Raw genomic sequence first — 12,491 nt, 5'->3', positions numbered from 1 at the left:
TAAACAGGCCGGGCCCGTGTGGTGATCTGATCTGTTATGGATATATTGGCTGGAAAAGCCTGGTAACGGCAGCACATTCGGGTGGCAGCAGTAGCGGGACAGTCAGGCCCACTGGGTCTTCAACAATCCCCCCCCCCGCCTCTCCAGGAGGGGCATAAAAGGCCCGAAATGCTACCCGGCTCCACGGACGTCACTCCCTGAGCCGCGGACCAGGGGCGGGAGGCTCGGGAGGCTAATATTTTAGTAAGTGTGAAGGCTAAGAATGAAGATGATAATGCCCGTATGATGTAATGTGCTCTTTCTGTGCTGGTGAGGAATCAGGGCTTGATTACTGATGGGGGGGGTGGCGGTGGCTCTGATTACACCATGCGGTGCGGGGACTTATTTTTACACGCTGCACCACCTTAGCCATTTGACAATAGAATTAGGTGTGACATCAGATATTGGATTGTGTCCGGTTTAGGGCGAAAATGACGGGAACTGTGGGCCTTGACAGATTGTTCCCGTAAACAAGCAAACAGAAACACGTTGCATCTACTCAGAGCTTCTACAAAATAAATAAACTGAAGCTAACACGAAGCGTAGCGTGACCCTACTGTTGCTTCAAGAACAGCGAGATTACAGCACTTTCTGCTCCAAGTTACTGTGTGTACGTGTGTGTGTGTTTGTGTGTGCGTGTGTGTGAGTGTGTGTGTGTGTGTGCTTCTCATGTGTACAACTTTTGATCAATTAGCATAGTACTACCTCACATGGATATGAAACGGATTTATGCGAGGGACAGAAGAACACTCGATAACACACTATTGGTGAAATGAATCCTCTGCCTTTAAAATTGGAAAAACACACGGCTCAAGGACAAAATGGGATGCTTGCGGAAGGACATCTGCCGTCTTCATTCCTGCTTGCCAAAGGCGTCCTCCAGCAAGGCGGAGTAGGTGATGCTCCTCGACGCCGGGCCAACCGCTTCTCCAGTCCGGTCCACATCGAACTGAGGGATGAAGGATGATGAAAGGGGAATGATGACACGGACACAGGGGGCCCCAAATGGCCGACAAACCCACCGCACTCGTTCCTGAACCCCGGGCGAGCCGCAGCTGGCCAATATTAACGCCTGGACCTTTAAGCTCATTTGAAATGGCCGCCCCAGCGTGAGGAGAGGGCCTCAGTGAGCGCAGTTGGAAATGTGGGAGGAACACGGTAGCGAAGGTAGCGGGAAGTAGGACTGTCAAGCTGGCACAGAGATGCCCTCAGACAGAAAGGCTCTTCTGAGAGGGTCAGGTGGCCTTTCGGCCATCAGTGGCGTGTACAGTAAAGAGCTGGGTTTGACAGACAGACAGCCAGATGGACGCCACTCAGGCTGTTCGTTCTTCGCTCTTCAGGATCAGCCGCTGAGCTCCCGCGCGTGAGCGGAGCAGCACCCCCTTTAACTGGCTGAGAGGTCTGGGCTGACCCTGTGCTACCGTAATATAAGAGACTAAATACCAGCCACAGGTGAGAAGACTCAGACAAATTAGAGAAGACCATAGACTGTGAGGACCACAGTGCACATCTCCCAACAAGAGTCACCTGCTAAGCCGACTGCGCCTCATTCTGTGTGTGTGTGTGTGTGTGTGTGTGTGTGTGTGCCTGTGTGTTTGTGTGTGTGTGTGTGTGTGTGCACATGTGGGGACTTATATGAGTGTGGCGGACTTGCCTCAGCTATTATTACCCTATGAAAGTCAACCGATCAACAGTTTCTCTACAAAGCACTCTGCAGCCAACAAACAGACTCTCCATCTGTTGGAGAGAGCTGGAACTGCCCCAGAAATTCCTCGCTCTTCTCACATCCTGCCGCGTGTGTCCTGGGCAGATGTTTCTGCTTAGAGTCTCATGTGGTGGAGCACGCTGACTGACTTCTGCATAAGAAAATAAACACATCTAGAAGCAGTGCTCCTGAAAGGGGTTTCTCAGGGCCCAGCCCAAAATGAGACCTTTATCTGGAACAACAGGCTTGGCCAGGCCCAGTGCCACTGGACATCCAGGACACTAATTCTGCTGTAACCATGACCCACAATGGTTTAAAAAAAAACTCCTCTGTAGTTTCACTGCGAACGAAGCAAGCAGCTGCAGGAGATCCAGAGGAAGTGAGTCTGACGAAGGGCGCTGACAGCTGTCACTCACCTTCATGACATCATCCGGGAGAAGTGGGGGCAACGGGTTCTCCCTCCAGTTGATCTTAGACAGGAAGGAGTTGTAGTCCAGTTCCTCTGCCTCATTCTCGAACCTGGACAGAAGAGTGAGCAATAAAAAGAAAGATTCATATAGGAAAATAAAATGAAATTGAGGCATAAGAAAGACAACAAAGAAAAGAAAGTAATACTCTCGTTTTCTCTCACTTTTCAAAGAGGGCCATCAGCAGGTTGTCTGCCAGGGGGATCTTGAAGGCTTTGCAGATAGTTCTGGCCTCCATGGTGGCCAAGCGCCCAGTCCTACAGCACCATGGGAGGGCAGGCATTAGAGATCCAAGAGAGCCGATATCACTTACAGCTTAGCTACAGGCGAAGCAAAACCAAGTCATCAGCGTCACCCACAGAGTCATCAATTAAGAGGCTCAGAAGCATCTCTGCGAGACACACACGTCTGTTCTACATGGGAGGTGGCCCGTTGTTTTCTCAGGATCCTGCAGGCCCACTGGAGCCAGTCTTGACATTACGTCTTTATTACCAGGAGAAGACAAGCTAGAAAAAATATGAAAATAACAGGCCTTTCCGTCCGTCCGCATGAGCAAGACGCGCGGATTAACCCTTCGGTGCCCCGAGCCATCTATTTTCACCCGTCTGCAACGTGCCACCCTGTCTTTGCGGGACCATCTGTTTCCAATGTTACACTTGAATCCGCTGGAACTAATCGCAGCTCCTCTCTCTCGGGGGGCTGATGGCTTGCAGACCCCAGCAGGAGGTCTCTCTCTCCCCTGCCTGGGACGGAGATGGGGATGGGGCGGGGGGTGGACGTGCCGGTACCTGTCCCGGTCCTCGTAGACGAAGGCGTTGCTCATTTCGGAGAAGCTCTCGAAGTGGCTCTTCTTCAGGCGCTCCTGCGCCAGCGACAGCATCAGGCCCAAGCCCAGCTCCCTCTGCTCCCGGACCGCGTAGCTCCGCCCCAGAGTCATGACCTCATGATCTGACAGTTGGCAGCCCGCCCCTGCCAGCAGCCTCCTGCGGTGATAAGATCATCTCTCACACATTCACCGGCTCGACAGCTCTGCTCTGACAAATGACCCACGGTTTACCGTACAATTACCAATTTACATCTCATAGGATCGTTTACCGTACAATTACCAATTTACATCTCATAGGATCGTTTACCGCACAATTACCAATTTACATCTCATAGGATCCTGAAACTGGGTGTACCGAGTATCTGCAAATCAGCCATGTTACGATATACTAACTGTCTGTGCTTAGCACACTCCGGTAACACTTGCGATGGTTTCTACAGATTCTTTTTCCAATAACTACGGATAGTTTCAGAAAAGGCCATATTCATTTCAGTCCCCAATTAGCTGCACATATTAAATGACGATCAGTTATGATACCCAATTATGGTCTCTCACAGAAGAGCCCTTGGGGCTGTTCTCCATGCTCGTCACTAACATACAGACAGATTTGGCCCTGAGGAATTCTACTGACTGTATTATAATATACCTGTGACAGTGCCTAACGAGTCCTCACCTGAAAGGCTCGTACTGGGCGACCCCAGTGTTCCCGGGGTCGCTCATGACCAGGAACTGCTTGATCTCCTTCCGCTGGTCCTCGCTGAGGGACTTCAGCTTGCTCAGAATGGTCCCAAGGTTGGCCATGGGGAACTAGACAAAACATGTCATTTTAAGCACGGTGATGATATTTCTTCCATACATTTCATAATAAAGACATTTGCATGTTGTATTCCTTATATGTTTTTTTTAACGTTTTACAGTTATACTTTTACACATACGAATGCATATGCACAGGTACAAAAACTCATTTAGAAGCATACATTTTACAGAAAGGCCTGTTATTAATTTTATAAACCCTACAGAAGTCAGCGGGAAAAGCGCAGGAACCGTGGACATACAAAATGGCGTATTCAAGGACAGTCGCTCAATTAGCGCTTTATTATCTGTTTTCTGACTGGCCAGTGCTGCCTTGACCGCACTACTGTGGTATCTGAAGGGAGTGACGGTACTGCTGAGCCACCGAGGATAATGAAGAAGCCTGTCTCTCTGTTTCACTCTATAGGAATGTGCTGCTCCTCGTGTGAGACTTATCTCCCACATGCACAGGTAAATAAAGCTTTCCCTGCTGCATTACTACATGTCTTGACTTTTCACAATGGGCATTGTTGGCCAGGACCCAACAGTTGTTATTTCTTTTTTTGTTTTTCAACATGACAGAGTAACATGCACTTACCACCAAGGTTATAAAAGTCTCAGTGTAAGTTCAAATGTATGACCGAGCAACAGCCATAGAACGCACAGCAGCAGATATGTATCGACTTGAACAGACCGAGCCTGCATCGCACTGTGCTAAATTAGGAAAATGGAAATTAACGAGACCTTTCAAAATCAAAATGATCTACTGCTCAACAGAGCAGAGTTCAGAAATACTCCCCGGAATCGTCAGCTTGAGGGTGTCCAGTCTTATCATGAAAGGGCCGACGTGGGTGCAGGTTTTGGTTTCAGCCCAACATTACAACACCTGATTGAACTAATCATGGTCCTCCATAAAGGTGTGTTATTGCTGGGCTAAAACAAAAACCTGCACCCACACCGGCTCTTTTTGGATAAGACTGGAGCACCCCTGCACTAGAAGATAAGAACAATGACTCATCCATTTGTTGACCCGTGTTACAAATATGGGATCCCTGCTCCTTTGTTTCTGAGTGAAGACAAGCAGACTGGAGAGAAATAATGACTGGGAGAGAAGAGGAGAGGAGAGGAGGGGAGAGGAACAGAGAGGAGAGAAAGGAAGAGGAGAAGAGAGGAGAGGAGGAAGGAGGAGAGGAGAAGAGAGAAGAGGAGATGAGAGGAAAGAAGAGGAGAATAGAGGAGAGGAGAGAAGAGGAGAAGAGAGGAGAGGAGGGGAGGACAAGGGAGGGGGAAGCCGAGCACCTCCTCTGCGTTTTGCTCCATGTAGCTGATGGTGAACTCGTCTGCATCCACCAGCTGGAACTCCTGTGAGTTCATGCAGAGTCTGGCTCCCAGGTACAGGTCCTGGGCGTTGAAGTACTCTGACATCTCAGACTTAAACAGCTCCTGTCCCGGCTTCTTCACCCTCCCCCTCTCCAGGAATTTACCTCCCATCACACCTGCAGCACACAGAGCAAAACCCTCACCTGCCAACCCACACCAACTCATGCCAGGCCATTCTTCAGGCACATTATCCTGCAGCGTTGCAAAACATTTTATAAACTGAATCTAAGGGTCTTCATTTGGAACATATTTGCTGGACTGACAGTTCACAAGGACTTTACACAGATTTTAAGTTGTAACAGGTTTAACATTAAACGCTGCCGCATGTGCCAAAGCAATTACAAGGTACTTCATTACCCAGGTTCCTCTTGGTGCGCTCGTACACGGAGATGGTGTCATCGCTAAGGAAGTAGGAGACGATGAACATCCTCTCTGTGTCTGTCGGGACGTCGGACACCATCCTGCCCACAAACCGCAGCACGTTGCTCACCAGCCCCTGTCTGAGAGAGGGTGCACTTCAGCAGACAGACACACAGACGGACAAACAGACAGACACACAGACGGACAAACAGACGGACACACAGACGGACACACAGACTGAGACACAGATGGACAAACAGACAGACACACAGACGGACAAACAGACAGACACACAGACGAATGCACAGACGGACACACAGACGAACACACAGACAGACGCACAGACAGGCGCACAGACGGACACACAGACAGACGCACAGACAAGCGCACAGACGGACACACAGACGGACACACAGACAGGCGCACAGACGGACACACAGACCCTTCCAGGCTACCTGCTCTCATAACGCGGTTAAAACTACGGCCTTTTCACACAAAACTGCCACGCAAAATGTCATTTTTCTTTGAAGATAGAGTGAAGCCCGGTGACCGCTTGCACATGGGATTCAAAGACAGCGATCAAGGCGCTGGCCTCGATAAAGCTAATGGGATCTTCAGAAGTGAGCCCCAATCCGCAGATCAAACAAAAAAATGAAAAACAAACGCAGATGCGGCGAAAATGCGTGCAGAAAAGTTGCCCGCTGTTAGAAGCTCTAGGAAATAAAAGCTGACTCTGAGATGGCTGTGGTGGCATTCATACACACACACACACACACACACACGCCACCTGGCCCGCACCCACCTGTCTTTTTCCATCAGCTTCCGGAAGTCCTTCCTCGGGGCCTTGAGCACCAGGCCCTTGCAGGAGCACAGGGAGTCCTCCTCGGACCCGAAGCCGTTGTAGGGCGGCACCTCCCTGGGGATTCTGGGGGCCGGGCCGGGCCTGTAGTCCACCGGCGTGAAGTCCTCTGAGATCAAAGTGAGAGAGAGAGTGAGAGAGTGAGAGAGAGAAAGAGGCCGATGTAGCGGAACAGTAACAACCTGCCCTCACGTCTGAGAGCCGCGTCCCACCATCGCGGTGGCATGACGAAAGCGGCGCCATTTTGAGATGTTTGTGACCGGTCCGATGAAGCCTTCCGTTGGCAGAACACGGTGTGATGTGCAGGGGTTCATATTGCATCACTTCCTGTTGGCTAGGGGCGCGCACGTCCCGGCGTTTGAAGACAAAGAGGCGGAGAGGCCACCTCTCGTTTCTCGTGCTCTGACACCGACGCGTCTCTCTCAGGCGTGTAACGCGGTCGCGCCTCGACGGCCCGCGGAGCTTCCCCAGAAACGCTTCATGCCGCAGCGAGCGCGCGGCCAACGGGGAAGCGGCGGCTCGGCGTGTTTTTGGCTGCACCCTTGGTGAATACTCACCGCCCTCGGGGGATCCGGGGGTAAACCCCCGAAAAACAAAACACTGAACTCGCTCTTTGAGTTCCTGTGACCGTGAGCCAAAGAGTTGGAAGGGGTTGTTTTATGTCTTCTGCACATATCCATAAATCTGTTTTCTGTTTGCGCAAATAGGCTAGCCGTGGCTGATAAAAAAAAAACGGTATAGAGTCACTGCTTCTACATTTCAAATGATAATTCTACTAGCACGCCAGATGCTTTTTTTAACCCCTTTTTTCTCCCTGTGCGGAATGGCCAATTTGAGTGAGACAGACACAGCCGTAGCAGATAGCAGTGTTTTGAGTTTTGAGAAAAGCCCTATATAAATGTAAGGAATAATGATTATTATTATTATCTAGAAATGTAATCACTGGCAAGAATATTATTTCTTTTTAAGAAAGCATCCAAAAAGCATACACACAGTGGATATAAGGATTGTAAATGGTTAAAAGCTCTTCAAATGTTTCTCCCTTCTGCCCTCTAGTGACCACGTATGAGTAGTACAAGAAGATGACACAGGAGTGGGCTCCTGTCACTGTATTGTCAATCAAATTCCACAGCTGAAGTTGAGGAAGCTGTGCAGCAGATGAGTAATTAGCCGTTTCCCATTCATGCCATTCCTGCTCTGTGATGGATGAAGCCTTCTGTGACCTGAATAATCGGTACGATGGTAAATGGATTGCATTTATATAGCGCTTTTATCCAAAGCGCTTTACAATTGATGCCTCTCATCCACCAGAGCAGTTAGGGGTTAGGTGTCTTGCTCAGGGACACTTCGACACGACCAGTGCGGGGATCGAACCGGCAACCCTCCGACTGCCAGACAACCGCTCTTACCTCTTGAGCTATGTCGCCCCCCGGGGGATCTCCTCTGCTCAAAATCGCAGCGTGACCAAAGCGCAGCGACTCACCGATGCCGTACTTGGAGCGGAAGTACTCCTTGGTGAAGTTGTCGCAGTCGCAGAGCACCACGTTTCTACCCCAAACGTTGATCACCGCTCCCAGGGTCAGATCGCAGTCCTTGTAGAACTCCTCACTGGTTGTGCCAACCTGGAATAGGAAAAGGATAAACAGACTGAATGATTTGGTAGTGTACATAGTTGTGAAGGTTTTTGTGTAATTCTGGACTCTGACATTTGCACAGTACTGTATATTTATAATGTATTTCTTCCCTGGAATTTCTCCCCCAAGCTTCACCTACTTTGAGATTATCCAGAAGGTAGCGACCCTTGTTCCCTGTGGGCCCAAACACGTTGAGTACCGTGCGGTCGGTCACTTCTCCAGGCTGGCGGGTGGGCAGGGGGGCGTCCTGTCCATCGAGCGAGAGAGAAAGGCAGAGAGTAACACCATGATTTCTTTAGCGAGGAATGCATCCGTTCCACAGACAGGAGGCGTCCCATCTCAACATGTCCAATGACATTTTGCAAAAGATGGTGCAGCTTTTGGGGGTGGGGGTGCACAGGCACCACCAACACAAGATACAGACTGCATGAGTTCTGACCGTCTTTCACGATGAATCATATCTCAGCGGTAAGTGGGGAGGAAGGTAAGAGTGCTTTGGGGAAGACCCTGTCGGCCTGGATACGGGCTCTGTGAGGGGGAAGCCAAAGCTTGCCCAGGTGGAAGGAGGAGAAGGCTGGTGCCACCCCACTGGGCTGAAACAGAGAGGAGAAGGAACTGGCGACTGCAGTTCCGCTGCGGCGCTCGACTTTTGGCCTGCAACGCTGAGACAGTTCCACCAGGGGGCCACAGAGCACCCCAGGTTTTTACCAGGGGAACTGCACTGTAGGCAGAGCCAGAAAGGAATGACTATATTCTGAGAAAGGAGCATTTGTCTCCTTCTGCAGACAGAGAGAAGGAGGGTTACCACGTAACAGCAACAGATTCCCCTTTGTGTCTCTGGCACCACCTGCTGGGCTGACATAAGAACTGCGCTCCCGGCTCACCTTGGGCAGCTTGCTGCGGTTCAGGAACTTGGGGACGACGTCGCGGCCCGAGTTGCGGCTGAAGACCTCGCGGATCTCTATGGTGTCGTCGGACAGGAAGTAGTGCAGCGTGAGCTCGTGGGGGACGCCGAACGTGGTGTCCGAGTCGTCCCAGTAGCAGAAGAAGCGAAGCACGTTGCGGTCGTGGTCCAGGAACTGCTTCAGCGTGTCCTGCCTCTCATACGGCCGCAGGGGCTTCATGCTTCCCTCCATCTGCACGCACACAGCCACAACAGCTTTAAACAGGGCATCATTTCACTTCCTCTCTTACCTAGAAAATATACTTTACACATCTCAAACACAGGTGTAATTTCTTACTGTTTCATCGATAAATAACTGAGCTAATGTTTTCTATGATTCTTGCTCAAGCTACAGTATATATGTATATATATGCAGCATCTGGAGCGCCAGAAGGTTACATAGCCAGTGTCATTTTGTAATTAAAGTACACAAATACTCAACATGCAATTTTTCTACTAATCACAATATCACATCTTATCATTTCAAACACCAATTTAGGATCATTTAGTGTTTTAACATCCAAAAGCCTCATGTTTCTCCCAAAATATGCGCCAGTCAAAATGGTTGAACTTGTGGAATATTGTGGAAAGTGAACAGCGGCTCCATGGATAGCTGTGCTGGCTGCTTGCGCAGCTCGGAACGCACAGTTAACCTCTGACCTCTTTGCGGAGACTGCTGTAGGGGTCCTCTGGGGTAGAGGCGGGGGGGTTGATGCGCATCCCCTGTTTCCGCAAGAAGTTGAGGGTGAAGGGGTCGCAGTTTGTGAGTTTGAAGGTCCGGCAGAACAGCACCACCTCCTGGTTGAGGTTGAAGTGGTGAGAGGTGTAGTACTGGTCCTCCATTGGAGGCGGAAGAGCGATGCGTTGACGTCGAATCAAGGTTCCTGCGTGGCCATCGCAAACAGAAACACATATTATCAATTACCCTAGAATTATACAGTGGCCATTTCTATACCATAAACCTGCTTGTGCACAAAGGAAAATAAAAACAATTAAACTCGACAAATTATTTGGGACTTAGGAATCTACGTTCCATTGCTGCAGTGCAGATCACTTCGTAAGGATTATTACCCACAATCACATTGTTAAGACTGCATTTTTAAACTTTATCTCTGATGCACTTTTGTTTTACCAAACAACAGTATGTGAATCGGATACGTCAGTCAAAAAGTTCAATCCTTTACCATATAATTTTCCCTTTATGAGTGAATTCAGATAATTACCCTGTGATATTCCACTGTTCCTCACTTCTGGCTCCACCACCTGAATGGTGTCATCCTCCAGATAGAAGTAAATCTTACACTTCCTCACTCTGTAAGTCTCCTCTCTCTTCTGGCACACAGGCTCTTGAAAGTGAGCATCAAAACAGAGAACCTACGGACACAAGCAAGTGTCGAATGCAGTGAATGCAGACTCCTGAATGAACTCACAGGACAAGAGAAGTACCTAACAATACGCAAAGATTATTATTATTATGCATAAAATGACTGATCTAAATACAACCGAAACCAAATTCTCATGAATATTGAATCAATCATATGTCTGAAAAAAATGCAATTAATTAACAGATATATTGCTAAATTGAATCATTCTCATTACAATATGCCAAAACAAATAAGCTGATTTAAAGGTAATCAGGTTCTAGCATCTGGTCTTCACAATGTTTATTAATTTTTTTATCATTCAAATCGCTGCCACTAACTAGCAAGGCAGTCCTACAGATCCGTTAAACTAAGTAGCTCACTGGTGAATACTTCTACGACGGTTTGAATGACCTGTTTGTCAAATGCCAGCCACGACGGAGCACCGCTACCCCCTCCGCTCGATAGTCGGGAGCGGGGCTTCTGTCCGAGGAGCAGCTCTCCTCCAATGCCCGGTTTGTTGGTTCCCACCAAGAACGGGACTCCATGGGAATAGTCGAAATGCTGGGATTTGTGAAACTTCTCTTTGCCCAGCTGTACGAACACACGTCGGAAGAGTTCGCATTAGCTTAGATCAGTGGTTCCCAACCTCGGTCCTGGGGGACCACTGCGTATGCTGGTTTCGGTTCCAACCGCAATTGCTATCCCATAATTTTAACAAGCTGTCAATTTTTCTTGATCAGGTTCTTTTAATGTTTAGAGGGATTATTTACCCTCTCAAGTCACATTATGTCAGAAATAGCAGCGCATGTCATGAAGAATGAAACTCCCATGTTCACACTGTGCTTATTGTGAAAGGTAAACAAATGTAATTGATCAAAGAAATGACTAAGATGAATCATTAGGCTCCTAGGTTGTTGAACACATGTTTAAGTTCTTTCATCATTTTTCCCCTCTAATGTATGAATTCAATGCAGGCTTGGTTCATTGTCATAGTTGTCTTTGAATTCATTGTCTAGAAAATGGTTCATTTTAGTGGCCATGTGATCATACTTTCATTTGAGCAGGTAAAAAATTGTTACTTTTGTTTATATAATTGTTTCCAATATATAACAATCAGTATAATGTGGACACAGGACTTCAATTCTTTATGGCATGCATAGTTATAAGAGGGTAAATAATTCCTCTAAATATAAAAAGCACCTAATTAAGAAAAATGAGCATCTTGTTAAAATTCCGGGTTTGCAAGTGTAGGTTAGTTGGAATGAAAACGATAGGGTCCCCCTGGACCCAGGTTGGGAACCACCGGCTTAATTTAGATCTTTCTAATAAGCGAGCTCATTTGTTACCGTTAGCAATTCTTGTTAGCTAGCTATCATTCTAACTCTACCTAACACAACCGATCATTGACAAATATTGTTACCTGGAAAAAAACGGACAACGAATGAAGAAAAGAACACTTTAGTATATAGCTAACTTGGTTATTTAAAGGCAATTGGCTATTTATGCAGTTACTAAGTGGGACGACTCATACGTTCTAGTGCAATGTATCAGGTAAAGGAATGTTAGCTTGTAGCTAACGTTAACTCAGGTGCATTTCTCTTGCAAACGTTAGGTAGTAGCGAAGTGCTTAGAGTGTGTAGTTCTGGTGTTAGAATTTTATGCCAATATTTTATAGTAACTTACGTTTTTATTGGGCGAATTTCCCGGCAGCATAGGCAGCGCCACGGTGGCAGAATAAAGCAGGACTAGTTTCACCGAGAAAAGTACACTTGACTACTGCCAAAGCAGACTGGGCAGCTCACTGTCTTGGAGTTGCTATGGAGAGTGCGTTGTTTGCTCTCGTTGCTCAGATACTCGAAACGTCCTGTAGGATTGGTGCATTTTCAGAAAAACTGGAAAATAACAAAACAAAACTGGCAGGAATACACATTATCTGCGGCACGGGAAAAGAGCTCATAAGTAGCGTAGCTTTGTTTCAACATTTTCTGATAAATGTTGACGAGTGAGTAGGACCTGATCGGCAGTCTATCCTTGTTTTAGGACAAACTGCTAAACAGTCCATTTTATCACGTGTACAAATGCACTGTATTTGTTGAGCAGAAAAACAACTAGCAAGCTATTC

The 12,491-nt window shown here is 48.0% G+C and overlaps 1 protein-coding gene across 1 annotated transcript; it reads right to left on the bottom strand.

Moving 5' to 3' along the window:
• Nucleotides 1-803: 803 nt before the first annotated feature.
• On the bottom strand, nucleotides 804-12,222 carry efhc2 (EF-hand domain (C-terminal) containing 2). Its single transcript, XM_064311017.1, has 15 exons — nucleotides 12,053-12,222; nucleotides 10,781-10,960; nucleotides 10,229-10,379; nucleotides 9,666-9,889; nucleotides 8,947-9,198; nucleotides 8,202-8,309; nucleotides 7,912-8,050; nucleotides 6,372-6,537; nucleotides 5,567-5,709; nucleotides 5,129-5,325; nucleotides 3,711-3,844; nucleotides 3,000-3,194; nucleotides 2,376-2,468; nucleotides 2,161-2,263; nucleotides 804-988 (listed from the first exon to the last, which is right to left on the bottom strand). The coding sequence occupies exons 1-15, from the start codon at nucleotides 12,080-12,082 to the stop codon at nucleotides 893-895; spliced, it is 2,211 nt and encodes a 736-aa protein (XP_064167087.1). The 5' UTR covers nucleotides 12,083-12,222; the 3' UTR covers nucleotides 804-892.
• Nucleotides 12,223-12,491: the final 269 nt, after the last annotated feature.

This window comes from Anguilla rostrata, chromosome 15 (genome assembly GCF_018555375.3).
Source record: "Anguilla rostrata isolate EN2019 chromosome 15, ASM1855537v3, whole genome shotgun sequence".
Lineage (NCBI taxonomy): Eukaryota > Metazoa > Chordata > Actinopteri > Anguilliformes > Anguillidae > Anguilla > Anguilla rostrata.
The sequence above is the reverse complement of the archived record's forward strand: the minus strand, read 5'-3'. Positions and strand labels throughout refer to the sequence as shown.